Below are 19,673 nucleotides of genomic sequence, written 5' to 3' on the forward strand. Positions count from 1 at the left end.
TTATCGTTTATGGTTGCTGCTGAAACGCTATGTTGGGCGAGTTATGGCGGTTATGACCGTGATGCTTTCGAAACTAGTCCAGTGGAAGCATCTTAAACGAGACACAAGGCAAGAAAGCATAAATTCGTTTTTTTTAGGATGAAAGTTTCTCTTTGTAAAGTAGCGCGTGTGCGGCTTATGTGTGTATCTAAATTGTTTTGTTTGTTCTGCAACATCTAGCTCTCTGATATCCAAAAATATGCCAATTTGATTGTTGCATCATTACAAATTTTGACAAGTATGGCTCAAGAGGAGCATAATTTAGACGTCGAACGAATGTTGGCTAATAATGTACACATATGTGGGCCCATCAGGTATTTCCAGTGCATCTTCAGGAATTCTCCAAACGAAAGAAAAAATTTCTGGTATTCTTATTTATTGAAAAATTACTTATCAACGAGTGAGGAATAACTAAAAACTTGTCATTTCACTGAATTGTATTCGAGATCAAAAAGGCTGGGCTTATCTTGCAGAACTGCGTACAACCCTCACAGCATTTATTGCGAACACAACGCGCTCCGGCGCTCCTGCAAATACAAATAGGTGAGTGAGTGCTCTCGTTTGCTAGCGATATGGTGGTGCGCCCGAAATTATATGCAGAAAGTACGGCCAAAGAATATGCTTACTAGGATTTCGGCAAATTTACTAGCAAGCGCGTGCAGCTAAATGATTCCTTATCACCGACAGTAACTACTCAAGGACATGCAGTATAGCTTTTGCAGTAAACGGGGATATAATGAGTTATTTGAGAAATGTCTCTAGCCAACACTTTCTTTTTCTGTCAGGGCCGCTCCCAATATAGTTTGATGCCACAGCCGTCAACTTTCACGTACGCCTACTCCACAAAGGGATATCCCCAATGTGTGCACTTCTAGGTGATCGGGAACGTGTGCTTAGAACCAGATACTCTTGAGAGCGTTCCACACGTGCCACGAGATCCAAGCTGTCTTGAGACCTATGTGCATTGAGTGGGGCTGGGATGGAAACGCGGTATGCCACCTTTGGGGCGGGTTTTAGAATGTCCTGCAGCTGTGCCCGCATATAGAGGACTCCGCAAGAACTTGAGGTAGTGTACTTGCAGCAAGCATGTGGCGTCTGGAAATCCTCAAGGTTTCATTTCCTGCTAGCTTCCACTTCCACTCATGCTCCCAAACCTAACTGTTTTGGCTGATATATCCTCAGATTTCTGTATGCTCTTTTCATCCTGCTAAAATGGGCTCAAGAATTGAGTTCCTCTACTGAACGATTCGTTCCAAAGCAATTATTACTTTTTAGATGATTCTTTTTCAAGTTCACAGATAATTGTTTCAAAAATCGGGAGAGATACGTCAGTGGCGATTTAAGTGGTGGATTGCACAACCACGCAGATATATTAATATAATAGTCAAATTTAATACGGTTGAGTCACGCTACGCAATAAAAATTACGTTATAGATTTCATGGGGAACAAACAAGATGCCGAATTGAGGACCGCACAATCGGAGGTAAATTCAGCTCCTAATTGTACTTGATCGGTGATGTGACTGAAATACCGATCCTCAAAAGTGCGCATTTCATAATTGCTTGAGTTGGTTTTGTACTGTTATAAAATAACGTCGCAGCACGTCTTACCGTTGCCAAAGCGAAGTTCCCTTATTTGTGATGTACCCCAGCGGAATGTGCATTACATATTTATTAAATGCGAGGGACGCTGTTCTGCAATCGCTGATTCAGAAGAGCCAACTCTACAAGCCTTCAAATTTATTCGTGCTTCGTTATTTTCAACCAAATTGTTAAATCCAGAACAATTTTGAGATGAGTTAGGTTCTCATGACCATACCTTTCGCAACATAACCTTGCTCCGTAAATTACGCGAACCGTATAAGGTGCTCAAAGTCAGCATTGCTGTACAATCCACCTATACTACTGCACCGACGTAACCCATAGGTAGTAAGTATCTGTGAATGGTAAAAAAATACCCTCTTTATTCCCGCCGCTCATAAGGCACGAGAAAGTGTCCCAAATAGTCACCTGTATCCAAGCTTCTCACAGCGTTGCCAAGCTATTCCGCACGTTTGATTCATATTTTCGAAGATTCGCTTGTTATATAGGACAGTTAGTTACTGGCCACTTAATACGATATACGCCACCTCATGGCAAGAGCTTAGCTTGGTTTCCCATTGCATTTAAACTATATTTTCGGTTGAAACCATATTCTATGAGCGTCAAGGAGGGACTCAACTCCTCGCATTCGAATTCATCTCTACAAAACAAGTTCCAAGCAGCTCCCGCCGTGAAAATGAGTAAAACACTACACAAGGAGACAGGGAGAGTGAGGTGCATGCGTGTTTGTGTGTGTGTGTGTGTGTGTGTGTGTGTGTGTGTGTGTGTGTGTGTGTGTGTGTGTGTGTGTGTGTGTGTGTGTGTGTGTGTGTGTGTGTGTGTGTGTGTGTGTGTGTGTGTGTGTGTGTGTGTGTGTGTGTGTGTGTGTGTGTGTGTGTGTGTGTGTGTGTGTGTGTGTGTGTGTGTGTGTGTGTGTGTGTGTGTGTGTGTGTGTGTGTGTGTGTGTGTGTGTGTGTGTGTGTGTGTGTGTGTGTGTGTGTGCGTGTGTGTGGGTGTGCACTTGCGTGCCCTTGCGCGTTCAGTACCCCTGTTTCAACATTGCCTTTATTACAACTTTCAGCAATAGAATCATTACGACTTTATTGACCGAATAGAAAGATAACCCCGAGACTTGAGCTCATGGGCAGAGCACTTTTCGCCCGGCATTAAAAGGGGCGTCTGGAAAACGTCGCATGGGTGATTGTAGGAATCAAAGCATCCAGCACGATGAAATGTGGGTAAGCAGAAGGAAGCAGAGAACTCACCGTTGCGACTGCGTTTTCAGACAGACATCCTTCCTTCATAAGCTTGTCAAAAAGCGAGCCCTTCGGAGCGTACTCTAAGATGAGGAAGACCCTGTCTTCGTCGTGGAACCAATTGTATAAGCAAATGATGTTCGGGTGTCTGCGAGAAGTGGGACAAAGTAGCCGCTGAGCAATTCTGTCACCATTGGTGGTGTACAACATAGCATTGTATAGTATGCGCACGTATAAATTGAAAGGTGCATAAAGTGTGTTGCGAAAATGTTTAAGCATTTCAGTATATATTTCAACATTTTTATTTATAGTATTACCAAACTTTTGAGTAAACTAGAATAATGTTGGAGTGCCACGAATTTAAACAGTAGCCAGAAAATGGAATACACAAGGCACTTAGATCCAATCCGACACAGAAAACGAGAAAACAGAAATGGGTTCTTAGCAAGCATTTTTACTTTGGAAAGCTCACGAGGGGCTTGAAGAGTGTTTTACGTGCGCTTTCTCGCGAGAGGAAAAACGATCACGCAGTCAGAAGACCTGGTTATCTAGCTAATGCTCCCTCATTTTTATATGGAAGAAGGACCAAGCAAATGTAAGCATACGCAACAGCACTGACACGCATAGCAATCACTTCTCTGGTTTTTCGGAAAGTTTGGAACGATTCCAACAACTGAAGACATGGCACTTCTAGGTAAACCAAGCATATGTTTGCAGTAGAATCTATATTGGAAGTAGTGTTCAAGCCCATTACAGCTGAAATAATATTCAGGCTTCGCATAGCGCCTGACCATTGCGGAGAAGCTCGTAATCGCGTCAAAAAAGTTGGGAGGTAAGATCACCGTATCTTTCGCTTACGCTTTCCTAGGCGCATTTTTTTTTTCGAGGCAAGGAAAGCTCTGTAGACTTTTGAAGCATTAGTTTTCCTCATTAGAGCGGTCGCTTTCCAGACGCAGACGCACCGCTGCAGTGAATACGTCATTCACGGCCTTTTACCTGTTACTGCGGGCTGCTAAATAGACTAAACGCGCGGAGCGGCATAATTTGTCAATTACTTGGCCATTACAAGTCCTGAGACGAAACAAAATGCCTCGCATTCTTTACACTTAAGCTTCGCACATGGGACTCTTTTTAGCTCGTAGAATTTAAAATAATGTCTTGCCCAGATTTTATCCAAATTCAGATATTTTCTGCACACGAAGGTACTCCACTTCTGGAAATATACGACGTGACAAATCGGAACGTGTGCGCCATTTACATCACCGTGATTTCTGGTGCGATTATATACAAACAAAAGTTCAATGATTATTTTGGACTGCATGGTAAATTACACTCTGTACAGCATGAATTCAAGGAGTGTTGAGACATTGGAGGGATATATGAAACCAAACAACTCTTTTTATGTGAAGAAATGTGGCTGCATTGCTTAGAAACTGGCAAAATGAACTCCAGAAACTCTGCCATATTCAAAGTATACTAGAGAAAATTAAATTTGGTGACATTGCTGTGACGTCTCTATACTGGAGCTCTCCGGTTAAGCGCTCACAGAAGCGGACTGTACTGAAGACCGGAAACGCGGACAGGAACCGAAACAGTCCCCATCCCCCCATCCCTCCCCGCATTGCTCTCAATAAAAGGAAGATGCTCTCGCTGCATCCCCTGTACGCGTCCTTCTGCGTCTCCTTCGAACGAGCGCGTCCAGCAGATATGGGCCATGTAGGAGCCAAATAAAACTGCGTGAAGTTATTCATGTCAGATGTAGACTGTGGTGCAAGCTGCTGATCACGATCATGCACGTACGGTAACGAGAACATCGTACAGGTTGCTCCGAAAAGTCGAGGTGTCATCATATGCACGCGAGGAGCATCGGTCCCAACGCATTTCATGCACCACCACATGGTGGTGAAAAACTGAACGAGCCTTGTTAATATAAAGACACACTGCTCTGTCACCTTCCAGCTTTATATTCGATATATTGCCGGCACTGTCTTGAAGAACCTGTATCAGCCGTCTGAATACCATCGGCTCACGTGCTGCTTGCTTGGTCATTTTTGAAACATCGGGACAACCTAGCACCAAAGCCTTGAACATGTCCTAGCGACAACCCCAATCGGACGTTGCGAAGCCCCAGTCAAAGCATAAAACAGAACGCGATGATCGACCTTCTGTTCTGGAAGCTCTGTCTACTCGCCGAAATTACCGAGGGACACTCAGGCTAGGGAGTGTGCTTCCCTCAAATTTTAGTTAGGTGTAGGAAACGCGAAGACCTTGTAGCAGCGTCTAATACTGACTGGGCGCCTAGACGGTGCATAAAAAGAAGCAGTGGAAAGAACAGCCTACGCTGTAGAACAACGTTACGAATGGTACCCAAAAACCCTGAACAAGTTTTGGGAAAGCGCTTACGAAGGCTATTGTTTCACCTATCGCGTAATGACACCATAAAAATGAATATATCCGGAGTAAGCATGTGTGTTACACACTATAAGTTTTTCGAAAAGAGACCCCGTAGGTTTCTATCACAGTCTTAACAACACAATGCCAGCTCACGACAAATTTAGGAGCAATGTTTCCCTGCGTATATCAGGTGTATATAAACTGTAACAACAAATTCATAAATATGTCTTAGAATATTTGACCGCTTCTAACACAATATTTCCAAAAAACTGTGCATTGGTTTTTTATAAAGTGTTCAACTCCCCGGCGCAATTTTTTCAATGCATTGGAAGCTGAAATCACGCCCATGGAATAGGCATATTGTCACGTATTGGGGACAAGGCCATTGGAGACGAAAGAAGAGGCTTGGAATTTACTGATTAAAACATTTATTTGGCTGACTTGCGGTCGCAAAAAACTAAGAGATTCGGCGGCGGCGATAACAGCCAACATGCTTGGTTGCCGTCGAACAAAGAAAACGTGTCGCACCCATCAGCACTCAATTTCAAGGCGGCGCAGAAACCTCTAGATGAAGCCACAAAACCTAGACCCTTACAGAAACATACGTAGCGGCCGAAATCATTGGGACACATCTCGGCGCTTCTTTCGCGTCAAAGTAGCTGATGAAGCTGCGTCTCGCGACAATCAATTGTGCGCTACAATTACACAGATAATGCAGCAAGCTAGCAGCTGCGACAAATACATAATTGAATGGTATGCAGCAATATATAAATTTATCAGTGTTGGACCCCTCAGCCGACATCTCAGGAAAAAAGGCGCGTGAAGTCTCCTATTTCAAAGGTGAAAACAAAAATAGAAGAAACGAGACTAGAAGAAATTTAACAAAAAGCACGAATTGGTGCACACATAGTTTAATTTGAACGAGAAGCATGCTTAGATCATATTACCGATCACATTACATTAGTGTGTTGACGCAAAATTACATGTCCTAGAAAGCCGGATTTGTATCAACTTTCTCATCGCCTCCTGCTCTGCAACCGTACTAAACGCTAGTTCGAATTATATGTTTCATTGGAAGCAAAACGTAACTGCTTATAGTGTGATTTCAGAGGACGTTAAAACCCAAGGGACGGACTCTATACGCTGCCCTTCTCTAGGACTGCCACCATTCTTACTTTCATTCCTTCCTTCACCGTTTCCCTCAGGGCACGATTGGGGAGTCAAGCAATTGATTCGTGCTGGCAGTTCCACCAATGCGGAAAGCCCAGAAAGCAGGGATAAGCTCTGCGCAACAGCATAAGCCACTACGCAACGTGTTAGAAGCTAGACTAACAGCGCATTCACGACAGCGAAGTGCGAGCAAGCTCACCTCAGTTGACCGTGAATCTGAATTTCCCTAACAAGCTGTGCCTCCATGTTGGCCCTCTGCACAGCTTCCTTGTCCAGTACCTGCACGCGCAAAGTTGTGATGATGAACAATTCAAGAAAAGTTAGTAGGCGTTGAAAAATTACGCGGAAACAGGAACCCTGCGCGGAACTTCGTTGTGCCGCCTTAACACGGAGCTATACAAAAAGGAGCAAGCAGTTTTCGGTTAACCCGTAGGTGGGCGGATTGATGCCTCCGCTTTTCGAATGAGGCGCGTTAACCAGTAGTGCGTCTCTACGCTGACTGCTGGTACCTATGGGGGTGAGCTCCCGTACTCTTTCAGACAGCCTCAAGGGGCAAAAGTCGGCTAACGAGGCAGCATCAAGAGCATCGAGAGAGCGAATGTTTTCTCTCAAAGGTCCGCCTCCGATCTTCAACAACACGGTTTCTTTTGGCTGTCTGTAAAGTATTGACTGACGGACGATGGGTCTTTAAAGCTAACACATTTCTCACTTCATAAAGACCATTTACGCTGGATGGTACAGTTTTCGAAACTCTGTAGCGAGTCCTTTTATTCAAGAGACACCTTAGCGCAAATTAGCGGCAAAGACAGAGAACACTTGGCGAAGCAGGCGTTCAGTTTTTCTCAGTTCCAGTAAGGATTGGGCCCCTAAAAGACGACTGCAGCATTCACATACACCAATGATTTAAAAAACCGCTTTGAAACGGAGCGTACACAAGACACAACGGTATGCTAAAGTCACACAGAACTAGACAGGATGAGTACATTTTTGTGCATTTTCAAGATTAGTAACCAACCTACCGTGATAAAAAAAAAATGGGGTATAAAGTTATAAATAGAATCATTGCCCGGGAATAAAAACGTAGAATCGTGAAGAAACATATCTGCCGGACGTTCGAATTTAATGAAGTAAGGCATAAATATTAAGTATCATTGAAATAGCGCTATTCCTTATCAGACAATGCGATCGCAGCTGACTCAAAACGGCAATACTTTCATCGTACAGTAGGCGCCTATGATCTCACGTGTGCGTCCAGACGGCCCCTAAGAACATGCGTGATTTGAATTGCGCCATGCAGAACCATTTTTGTCGACGAAATTACAGGCGAGGTATCAGTTGCCTTTCTTTGAGTTCTCATGCTCTCTCAGATCTGCGTTTAAACATAGGAATTTCAGTCCACATAATTTCCAGTTACCGCTCCAGTCTGTGCACAAAAGTGCTCAAGAATTAAATACTTTTGTGTTGCCTTTTACCAGCTTTCTTGGAATCCTGTTATCACTTCATTGAAAGTATCAGGGTAAAAAACTTGGCAGCGCTCTGCTGCGTATGATGCACACACTTTATTCCTGAGTCTTCCAATCAGTTACTCCAAAATGTCGGTACTCTTCACCAACCACAATTCACATACGCATGCAGTCATTCGGCGCATTCGTCGCAGACTGCATGGCCTCAAGAAGGTTATGGCAAGAAATGTCGCACAGTCTTTGCTTCCATACCAAATTCACGAACGTGTGCCCGGAGAATAAAAAACGGAATAAGGCTGGTGGCGTATGTAAGCCAGACGTTTGTGCTATGAGACATTCCCACATCGTGTGCCGCCTATTTGGCGATTGTACACACGATACTGTTGTCGTGCTGGAATATGTACAGGCTTTGTTGAAAATGTAGAAACCTGAAGGTCGGTTTCTCCACCATGTATTGGCGCTCATGTTTTCGCGGCTGTAAAACATTAATCTTCTCCATATAACTATTTAGACCCACCATTTCGCTTTTCCTCAATAAATCAATATAAAAGTTCACAATTTGTCCCCTGAGTTACTTAGCACGCCAATGTGATCCGAAAAACCGCATATTACTGAGGCACTCTTCATCAAACATCCTCCCTAACTTTTCTCAAGTGAGGTGTCCGAATTGTTACTTTAAGGAAGCGGGTGAACCATACAGTTATCTGCTTACCTAACACTCTTCCTTATGGGAACTTTATTTCTTTCTTGATGGAGGACTGTACATGGTCCCTGTGCAGTCGCTATAGAAATGTTCCACTATGTTCACGTATGGCCCATCTACATTTTGATATCGCTATACAGCCATGACTCATGTGGTTTCGAAGGGGATAAATGCCTTCTCGTAGGGCATTTAGTTATTTGTTTATTTATTATTTGCAATACTGCTAACCCGAAGGTAGGAGCCGTGTCAGGGTGGGAATGACCACAGTGAACATCACAATAGCAAAAACAATAATGAAATATTGTCCAAAAGGATAAAATACATGAAATCCTAGACACATGAATGGAATTAAAAAACAAACAAGTGACTGTAAATAACAATGACTATTTTTCACAAGCTACGTTCAATAAACACCTAAAATTGCTGGATGTCTCCCACCTCAAACCATGCACCATCGAGGCCGTTCCACTTTACTACCGTACGAGGGAAGAGTGAATACTTAAAAGACATTGTTTGAAGAGGAAGCAAAGTAAAAGGATTTCTGCGTCTCGTAGCATAACCAGAAGAAAGGGCAACCAATTCATGCGTGTTGCTACTTAATTTGCCTTTTACAACTTTAAACAGGAAACGCAAGCGTGCTATCTTATTTCTGTTTGATAATGCAATCAAACCTCCTCTATCCCTGAGTTCCGTAACCGACTTTTTGCCACATTGATTGAAGATAAACCTGACCGCCTTCTTTTGCACTCTTTCCACTCTATTAATATTAACTAAAGTAAGCGGTTCCAAAATTATATTGCCGTATTCAAAAAGAGGTAGCACTAGAGATTTATACGCAGCTTAACATCCTTTGACGAGTTACGGAGACATCACTTCGAGTAATGTAATTTTGTCATGAATTTATTAGCAATGTGTATAATATGATGGTCCCAACTCAAATCGTGAGTTATGTGAAGACCTAGGTACTTGTATTCAGAAGCTCGGACAAGTTGGTTACCGTGAGCTGAATAGTCAAACGTCAGTGGATGCTTCTTATTTGTGACAGTTAAAACAACACTTTTGGCATAGTTTACACACATCTGCCAGGTGGCAAACCACTTTAGAACCCGATTGAGATCAGTGTTCAACTTCACATATTCTTCATGTGAATTAATAACACAGTACAATACATAGTCGTCAGCATATAACCAGAGCTTTGCGCCACAATCATCAACAATGTAATAATAAAAATCAGAAAAAGTAAAGGTCTAAATACTGATCCTTGGGGTACCCCGGATTCAACTGGCAAAAATTTAGAAGAAAATTCTCTATAGACAACATATTGGTGTCTAGATGTCAGGTACGCTTGAAAACAGTTACAGAGTATAGAATGTTTTATATGCTATGAAGTTTAGTTAGTATATTCGAGTGAGCGATTTTATCGAATGCTTTAGCTAAGTCTAAGAATGATGCGCCTATTTGACTTCGGTCGTTTATAGCAGATAAAAAATCATGAATTGCTTCAACAAGTTGGGTCACAGTCGAGAAACCCGTCCTAAAACCGTGCTAATCTAGGGAAAGAATGGAATGAGTTTCAAGAAATGCGGTAATCTGTTTATGAATGATATGCTCCAATAACTTACAGCAGGTACAGGTTAGAGCTATTGGTCGATAATTCGAGACAAGTTGCCTGTTTCCGCTTTTATGTAACGGCTTTATTTGTGACAGTTTCCAGTTTTCCGGCAAAGTACTTGACGACAGAGCTGCGTTGAAGAGAATTGTCAGAAATTTCGACAACCATTCAGCGTACCTCTTCAAAAAGGAATTGGGTATTTCATCTGGCCCAGAGGATTTTCTCTCGTCGAAGTTTATTAAAAGGTTAATCACGCCCGGTCCAGTTATTTCCAAGTCTGCAATGGCAGGCAGGCAATCAAATTCAGCAAAATGAGGTGTGCATGAGTTATCACGTGTGACGACCGATTTGAAATGTTCATATAAAGCGTCTGAGATTTCTGCTTCATCACATGTTGACCGATTGTTTATCACAAATTTGTCAGTGCGAGATGTCTTTGGTGCTATGAATCGACAGAAATTAGCAGGATATTCATATAATAGCCTACTTAAGTGACCATTGTAAAAATTGTTCCGTTCGTGATTACTTTTCTTTTTAAATGAATTACATCTCTCGTAATCCATGGATTAGTCATGTTTGTTTTCCTAAGTGTAAAGGCAACCAACCGCTGAATATAGGCAAGCACAGTGTTCTTGAATTTCAGGCACATTCAGTTTACGTCATCAGGATTATTATTTGCGCCAATTAGAAGTTCACCAAATATAGTTCTGATCTATCTATAATGCTAATGTCATCTGCAGAAGAAAAAACTGGCACACGAGCTATATTAGTTGACCTTGTTTAATTGAGCTAAAGTGAACTAAGCCAGCTTGATGGTCTGAAGTGCCATCAACAACCTCGCATTGAATTTCACCGGGGATGTTGCCACGTACAAAAACCAGATATAGAACCGAGTTACTTTTACCCTGAATACGTGTGTAATCTCTGACGAACTGGTTTAAATCGAAACAAAACGCATTGTTAATGAGCTTTTCATTATGGGCAACATCACTACTACGTGACGAAAATATAGGCCAATCTTTACCCGGAAGATTAAAATAGCCACATAGCACAAACTTGGTATTAATGGTCGTGCTGTTCATAATGTAGGTTTTCAAGTTCTCTAGCACATCCAAACCAGAACCTGGCAGTCTGTAAACAACGCCAGCCATTACAGAGTGTTCATCACAGAGCATTTTGCCCAACAAACATTCAAGGTTAGTGATCATTCATGCGCAGAAGTTTTTTCTTAAGCAGTAGTGCAACGCCACCGTCGCTATTGTTGCGATCCCGACGTTAACCTCCGAACTCAGGGGGAACAAATTCGCTGTCATTTATCTCATCATGTAACCAGGTTTTAGTAATTGCTACCACGTTAGGATCCTGAATGGTAAACAAGTATTCCAAATCTGCAGTTTTATTTACAATGCTTCGACAGTTAACGTTCAAGAGCTACAATGGGAAGGAGCTCTTCTCATGTCACAATTTTGTTCGATTTGAAACGGCTACTTTTTATAGTTTATCGAAATTCCATAGGTAAAGATTTCCATTCACTGATATTTTGTCGAATACTAGTTTCACGCGTTCTTTACGGTCCCTGATGCTAGCAGTGCTGTCCCACAATGGTTTTCTAATAGCGCGTATTTTCTGCGAGTAATCATGAGTGTCGTACTGCCCAGATCCCTTAAACTTTGAGCAGTTCTTTAATTCCAAAACCTTTTCTCGGTAATCAGTGAGCTTTAGAATAACCGGACGAATTTTGCTAGCGGATTTCGTTCCAAGCATGAATTTTATGTCAGGCGTCGTTCATATCACGAGGGTTTTTCTATCACCTGTTTCATACAGTGCACGTGGCCAATCGTACAGTAGCCTTTAGAAAAGGCTCTCGAAGCATTTTATAGTTTCTGTTTGTGATTACAGGAAACACGAAACAGATCGGCCTAATTTTTCATATCCTTGACGTCCACTTTCTTAAGGATTACGATTAATAGTAGCGCTCTTCCAAGCTTCCAGTACTCTGGAGGAGATAAAGTATTACATACAAGGGTGGACAGAATGTTCACCATTATTTCTTCACTGTCCTTTTAAAAAATCAGATAATCCCCAAATAATATTCGACGGAACATCTGATTCCTCTCTACTACCACTACTCACAATATCATGCTGATAAAAGTCCTCTACTGTATAAATCAATGTAGAACACCTCGGCTACATTTACTAGTATATCCATGTTGCTAACGACAATGTCCCCCTTGTCTCTGCGCGCGAACAGCTGATTTTTGCTTGTGCTTAACTTTCACTCTTTTTAGGTCACCGCCGTTCTTTACATCCTGCTCAAGTCTCTCTGTAATATACTTCCTCATGTCGGACACTACACTTCTTTATTAGTCTTCATTTCTCTGAATATATTATCTTGTCTGTTGGGTTGAAGGCTTTCACTCTCTGGAGTTTCCTAGTAATATATCTTGTCTCCCTAAACAATAGAATGGGAAAAACATCCCCCCCCCCCAACATATATGGCTTCAAAAAATATTTTTCTCAGTATAGATCAAGCGTTTGTTTTCTCCCACCAATTTTATATAGGCATCGTGAATCATCTTATACTATGCGTTGGCAAGTTTGAACTACTCCAATCATGAATCGTGCTCGCAAGGAAACCTACGGTTGTGGTTGCCGCTGATTGGACATTAAGCAAGGCAGCAGATGCGAAATGTTCTAACAGAGTCGCAGGTAATTACGTCTCTAAGCGCGTCACATGGCTTAAGCCGCTTGGATACACGTGTATTAAGCTTCGAGACATGTACTCGTTTCCATTTACATTGCAAACTCGCCAAAGGCTTGTTCGTATAGCACTGTTCGGAGTGCTTTCACTTTCCGACGGGCGTTTTCATAGAAAAACTCTCGGACGTCTCTGAGCCCTAGTTCAGATATTAAACAGCTTCAGTATTTTAAGCCCCTAACTCTAAAAGCAGTGGATGCGTTCAGTGCAGGACCAAGATTATTACCTAACAGCGCTGCCATAATCATCCTGCAATCCTGCAAGCCTTGTGGCAGGCTACACCTCCGTTTATATGGTTACCCTTTCCTCGACCCTGCGTTGTTTTTTATTTATTTGGTGGCGACTAAAATCAGGCGCTTGAATTCCGATAGATAGGGCAACACAGATATGTGGCGCTGCAAATACATGCGCTTACCTGTCTCTAAAAGCACGCTCGCGAGCTGCTTACAAAAGCGAGAGATGAAGTCGCAAACGCCACATGTTCTGACAGGGCGGAGTTTGTATGTTGATTTTGTTTATAAAGAAACAACCTCAAAAGCCTTCTTTGTGAACTCATTCTCGGCACATGACGCTTCTGTGTATGCTCTTGAATCTAAATATCCGGTGACTCTAAATATAAAGGGCACGGTGGCTTATTTGTGCCAATCACCGAGACATGCATTTCACATAGACATATAGCCTCGAAGAGCAACATTGTTCCGTAAAACAGTCTAGACTCGGTAAGTTGAACGGAATAGAGCTCGAAGATTAGTTTCAATACACCGCAAATTCGAACTAAAGAGCTAGATCGTAACGAAGACCTAACGTACTGCGTTCGGACGGTAATTGTAGTGAGTCTCCTCGTGATAAGAGTGTGCAGGACAATCGAGGCAGGTCACGGGAAGAAATGGGGGGCTCTGACCGTGAAATGTCCGCTGCACGGCCCGCTAGAAATAACCGCTATACAAGATCGTGCAATAAAACTATCGGGCGTCGTCATTAAATAATTTCGCGTGAGGCTCCAGCGTTAGTAAAAATGAATCCACACTTTTCCCTAAACAAGCAGCATGAACAAAGAAATAAGGCGCATTATGCTCTTACAACTTCATCAAAAGTATACCTTATTGAAAGCAACGAATAATTGTATCCGAATTTTCATGGGCTATTTTCCTTAATTAGCCTTATTCTGCGAGAGCGACCATTTGCCTGCTTGGGCAGATGGCTGCGTTGACCGCTGTTCAAATCAGGCCTGCCTGAGGCGGTGTCCATAGAACTGGTGGACTCTGTACTCTAATACCATATGACGACTCTCGTCTGCATGAGAGCATATACTGGATGATTTTGTGCCCCGTGTGCAGGTGTTTATTTTAGAACCCTTGAAAGAAACGTAATTGTGGTTTCCACAGCCGGATTCTAAAGCAGAGTGACATTATGTCTATGATAGAGTGTTAAATATGAGACATCATTGCGAATTAAATAATTACCCACATTTCTGTTTTGTTTTCAGAAGAAATGTTATATTTCAACCTTCGTATATAAATAAAACTTTCTTTCGCTACTTCTACATAGTGAACCACCCAGTCATAACCGTGCAAGGTCCGTACATGATGCCACTTTACACTGCACCGCGAATGCCTATATGCGCTTTTTTTTTAAATACTACTCCAGCAACGTGTAATAAATTACTCCGCATAAATGAGGCCTTCAAGCAGCCGCTGATGCAACATGTAAGTCCTCTAAGATCGAATAATAGAACCGTACGGCAGCAATGGTGTACCGTACGAATTGAATGCTCACTACAAGAGCGCAATAATCGAATCAATAAGTTCATGTACTCTACTTTCTCAGTACTGACCTTCAGTGCTATAACGTAGTCGTTACTCTTCTCTTTACACAGGTACACTTCTCCAAACGCCCCCTTTCCGAGCAAGGGCCCCATGTCAAAATCTTCCAGATGCCACTCTGTGACTTCCTCTTCCGCGCTGAAATGCAAAAACGATTCTTGTAACTTGAAAGTCGCCTTAAAAGGCTCCGGAAGTAAACCGTGCCCGAAATGAAAGCTCCTCCAAGGTGAGCTCAAATTAGAACACATGTCCTGAATAGATGGCACCGCACATGCTGGCAGCAGGTAGCCCACATCAGCGCATCTCCATTATTTTGAGCTATCGTTGACGAAATGTCTCAGTAAGCCAAAATAACAGCTCTGCTGAACCTTGTTTGATCAAATATAGTGCGCTCGAAAAAAGCGAGATATCTTTCACAAATTCGTATTATAGCTTGTTTTGGCAGGAAACCACCGGAATATTGTTTCCCGGGCTAATACTGGTCACCGCCGGCGACAGCTTGAATTCAGACACTGGAGGTGAAAAGTGCTCCTTCAGGAAAACTGCCCGTCCTCCCGCAAAATCTGAGGACCCGTGCCAAGTTTGATCGTGTTATATTCGAATTGATTGTTTTCAAATGGCTTATTATTATTTTTCATATTATACCCCTTGCCCAAAGACGCTTCTGGATTTCTGTTTAGATGCTACTAACTCAGAATCTTACCCTCACTCAAACTGCTATTACCTGTCTCTATTTTACCTATTTCTTTCTTTGACTGCATTTATGCGCTGTCCTCACTTCAAGTCCAACCCTTTCCGTTAGTCTCCCATTTGCGCCATGTAGTGTAGTACTAATATAGGACACTGTTGTTATATAGTTTACTCTTGGGGTATACAGACAAACTGGGTTTCATCCCCTGCGTGTGTCTGCCAAGTGCTCTCCATCCCATTGTAAGTTACCAGTTGTTATTGCACCGACGTGATCCAGATTCTCGGTCACTACGTGTCCTAATTAAATGTATTCTCTTACCGCTACCAGTGCTTCACTGTGGAGTGTAATGGGATGTTCCTATCCGATATTGCCAAACTAATTTCTTTTCACTTAATTTTTTTAAATATTTTTTTTACTTATATATAATATTTTTTACTTAATAATTTTAAAACCTGGCGTTCTGCTTTTTCTGATTAGGACCAAGATAGATCACGCTTTGCAACGTGTCGTTTAGAGTTAATATTGATGCGGCGTTATTGCCAAGTCCTGTGCTCTAAATTAATAAAAAAGCGATGATCGTGGCATTCCTTCAAGTAGGTGTGAAATGCACTCAAACGTGTAGGATAGCCGAGGCTTCGCCAGAGTGCAATGGCAGTCGACTGTGAGGATGGCTTCCCCCAATGCCTAAATGCGAGTGGAGGAGCATAAAAAGAAATGCAACGACGATGCATTAAAGCGAAAACATCGAGCGGGGGGGTCTGGCTGTCAATGACGTGAAGAGAATGCTAAATTAGGCAGTCAGCTGTCACGGCGGCTTCTTCCTATCGCAAAGTTGAGGCGTTAACCCTAAAACGAGGAGTAGCCAGGTCAACATTGAAAGCCGCGCTCTTCCGTTGGTTCCCACAGTTCTGATTTCGTTTAGCAGGGCTCTTGTTAAACTCGTATATCCCAGCTAAGCCCGTGCTACTCGCTCCCCTTCGGAAGATACGAAAAATTGTATTAGACCTGGCCGACAAAAACATATTGTCTAGGTGTCTGTGGTGTTTCTAGGGAGAATGACAGCGGCAATTGTAAGCGCGAAGTACCTGTTTAATTTTTAACTCTCCGGATGGAATACATTGCAGAATGTAATTCCCGCTAGGGTCAACTTATAAAAAGCAAAAAAGACTTATAAGGCTTGTAAAAAGGTTTGACAAGCACTAACATCCTTAACCACTTGCGATATCAACCTCGTTTGTAATAAATGGTAAAAGTGTAAGTAGAGTCACTGGCAGAAAAGTAGATTCTAGGGGATCTACTTCTGAGCCTATTCGTGCGGCTTGTAATGGATTTGCAGAGTTCAATCCTCTAGATAGTAAGAAGATTTTTCGCCCTACCTTCTTCAATGGGAAGGATCTCCTAATTCTTAATCAGCGCCACTACACGGCTCAAAAGCAGACCCCGTGGGCTCTACACTTTTGCCAAGACTATATATACCCTACTACGTTTGTTAGTAACATTGTTTAGACCTTTTTTTTTCTCACAATCATACCTTTTCCCACATACTTTTTTCTACGTGTAAAAGCAGCAACCTGTAAAGGCTGATCCAATAATACAAAATCAGCTTCTGCACCAGGCGCGGTGTAATGCAAGAATCAGCATATCTCTGCTAAGGTTCCAGTGTAAGGGCGCGCTTCCAGTGAAGCAGGCGAGGGCAGAAATGTTCCTTCAGAGCGGATGGGCGCATACACATCGTTGGTTTGTGAAGCAAAGACAAGAAATGGAGGGGCGCAGTAACTGTCTTACTCAGATGGTGCGAGGAGAAGAGCTAATAGAACAAGTGCTGAGCTCCACAGCAACTTCTACCTCTTAAGGGCCGTTAATATGACGTGCAGTGGGGTGCCGACCCACGGCTGCGTCATCTGTTTAAAACAAAAATGAGCCTGAAGGGGATCGTGCCTCCACGTGTTTGGAGTTTCCCGAACACTAACCCATACGGCGGGCACAGTGCCGGCGCCCTGTTAGTCCCTGCAACTGACCGGAGAAAAGCGAAAATACCACGTTACGCCTGAATCCCGTTATAGTACATATGCGGTCTGGGGAGATGCCATGGGGCCCTCTGATGATTTATTAGGATATTTACTTGCGGGATGGAGGGAAGCGTATCTGTCTTAGTCAAGGAGCATGTGTCGTATGGGCAATTACTATAACTGAAACACATCCCAACATAGCAAGGCCCCAGAGGTTCGCTTTATAATAAAATCTGCAATCACGTCAAAGCAGATAATTATGCTGTATGCAACATGAAATGATCCAAAACACTGGCGGACAAAACCTACAGAATGTCTTACCGCTGCTCGGGTTCTCTGCCATTTCCACCGGGGCCAGCTTCGTTGTCGGGTCCTGTATTATCGGGGTCGGCGGCTTCCATCGAAAACGTCCAAAGTAGTACGGGGCTGCTACTGGCTGCCGCAAAGGGAGATAAATATAAGGAGGGTTAATGCCGGCGCTATTGCATAAAATCTTCTGAGCGACTCTGAAGTTTTGTCACCACTGCACTCAAGCGAGAAATTTTGTTTGAAAGCGCGACACTAGTCCAGCAGGGGACTGAAAGCAGGGGGCAGCAGCTCATCTCAACCAACAATTTTCGAAGAAAACCGGCGATAAATGTGCAATTCACAAGAATTCTCAGAACAGTGCTTCAGTATGGTCGGAAACAACTTAATAATGCTGCGGTGCCTACCGCTAAAAGGATGCCATATCTACTAATGAAATCGGCTGGCTCTCATGAGGCCGCAGTTGATCCATTACCGTGAATGGCAGACGCGTATTTCGGCTTCTTTCTTCAATTGTATCCGACTATAGCTGCCTTTCCCTCCCTGCACCCCCTCCGTTAAGCTAACCACTAAACGACGCCCTCCTCCACTCCCCCCAAAAATTCGCCATACTCACAAAGGTCAAAATTCCCATTGCAAATAACTGGTTCTCGTAGACGCGCACTCCACAGTGGTCGCCACCACCAGCAGTCTTCGTGCTGTACCGAGTACATCTTTCCTATTACTTCCAGAAAAGCGCTTCCTATGGCATGAAACGTCATGCTTCTCATAAAGCATAATCAAATCTAGAATCGCAGCTAACCCGTGACCTTGAAGCGGCAGAGGCGTCTTTTGGAAAAGCAGCCGGTGTCGAACAAAGCGAGGCGGCGGATTCTGATGTGAAGTGAATGCAAGCGTTTACTTCTTGCAATAATTCAGGGGCTCACCATTTGAAATTGAAATAACATATCCAATGCTTAAAATCACTCTTCTCGTGTCGGTTGCAATAAGGGAACGTTACAGTGTGTCCACAGAGGACTCATGCGTCTCTGTAGAATATAAGGCTCAACGAGCCCTGCATTCATCTACTGCTTGAAGAATAAGCTCACCCTGCTATCATGAACGAATCTCGGCAGCAAATATGCCAGGGATTCTCCGTAAGCCTTTCCTTCAAATGAACTTTGCGTGTCACCGAAAAGAAGATTGCCCTACTGGGAAATGTCCTTTGAGCGTCGTCGCTCGGTAACACTCCACGGCCGCGGTTTCGGCAAGGTAATAAGAAAAAGCTGGACGGTGGTTGCGTAATAATCTGAAAGAAACCCGTTTGGCTTAATACAAACAATACGTTGCCTTACCAAGCGATTCAACATAAAAATGTGCCGCGCACACACTACAAGTTAGCATAGTAAGCAGTGTTTAGTCATCCCGAAACGTCCATGCGTCCGAGTAAGCACCAGTAATTTTAAGCTTTCCTGCCGACCTTTAAAACAGGAGTAGCTGCTGCGGCTTAGGCGAACACAATTACACTTGTCGCCGCCAGCATACCTATCACTGCCTGAGGCACACGAAAAGTGGCAAAGATGCCCAGGCGATTGTGACAAATACAAGTTTGGATAGGTTTGCTGCTCCAAAAAGCCATGACAGCTACGTCGCTTTAAAAGAATCCGTTTCGGAGGCTATTATTGGCAGTCAAATACTAGCATGCGCTGCAATAAATCTTCTAGCGGGTCGATTAAGAGTGGCATGTGATTCGTATTGGAGGTTAAGTACACTTAAAGACAGTAGCGAGAAGGTTAATGATTAAGATAGCTGAGAGGTCGCACCAAGGAGAAAAGAAAATCCGATTCTCAGCTCCTTGTTTCTCTAGCACGACACCTCGTAGGCGAAAC

The 19,673-nt window shown here is 43.1% G+C and overlaps 1 protein-coding gene and 1 long non-coding RNA gene across 2 annotated transcripts in view; one reads left to right on the forward strand and one right to left on the reverse strand.

Annotated features, from left to right (window-relative positions):
* Positions 1–19,673, forward strand: part of LOC146184898 (uncharacterized) — a 218,708-nt gene that overhangs the window by 181,394 nt on the left and 17,641 nt on the right. The gene's annotated exons all lie outside the window — the stretch shown is intronic.
* LOC146184901 (aurora kinase C-like) overlaps positions 1–19,673 on the reverse strand; it is a 40,712-nt gene that overhangs the window by 13,801 nt on the left and 7,238 nt on the right. Inside the window, exons 3-5 of the mRNA XM_084609558.1 lie at positions 14,811–14,937; positions 6,640–6,719; positions 2,886–3,024 (exon numbers count right to left, since the gene is read on the reverse strand). Coding sequence (XP_084465684.1) covers positions 2,886–3,024; positions 6,640–6,719; positions 14,811–14,937 — 346 coding nt within the window. The remainder of the gene's footprint in view (positions 1–2,885; positions 3,025–6,639; positions 6,720–14,810; positions 14,938–19,673) is intronic.

This window comes from Amblyomma maculatum, chromosome 7 (genome assembly GCF_055883805.1).
Source record: "Amblyomma maculatum isolate TAMU_Amacu chromosome 7, ASM5588380v1, whole genome shotgun sequence".
NCBI lineage: Eukaryota > Metazoa > Arthropoda > Arachnida > Ixodida > Ixodidae > Amblyomma > Amblyomma maculatum.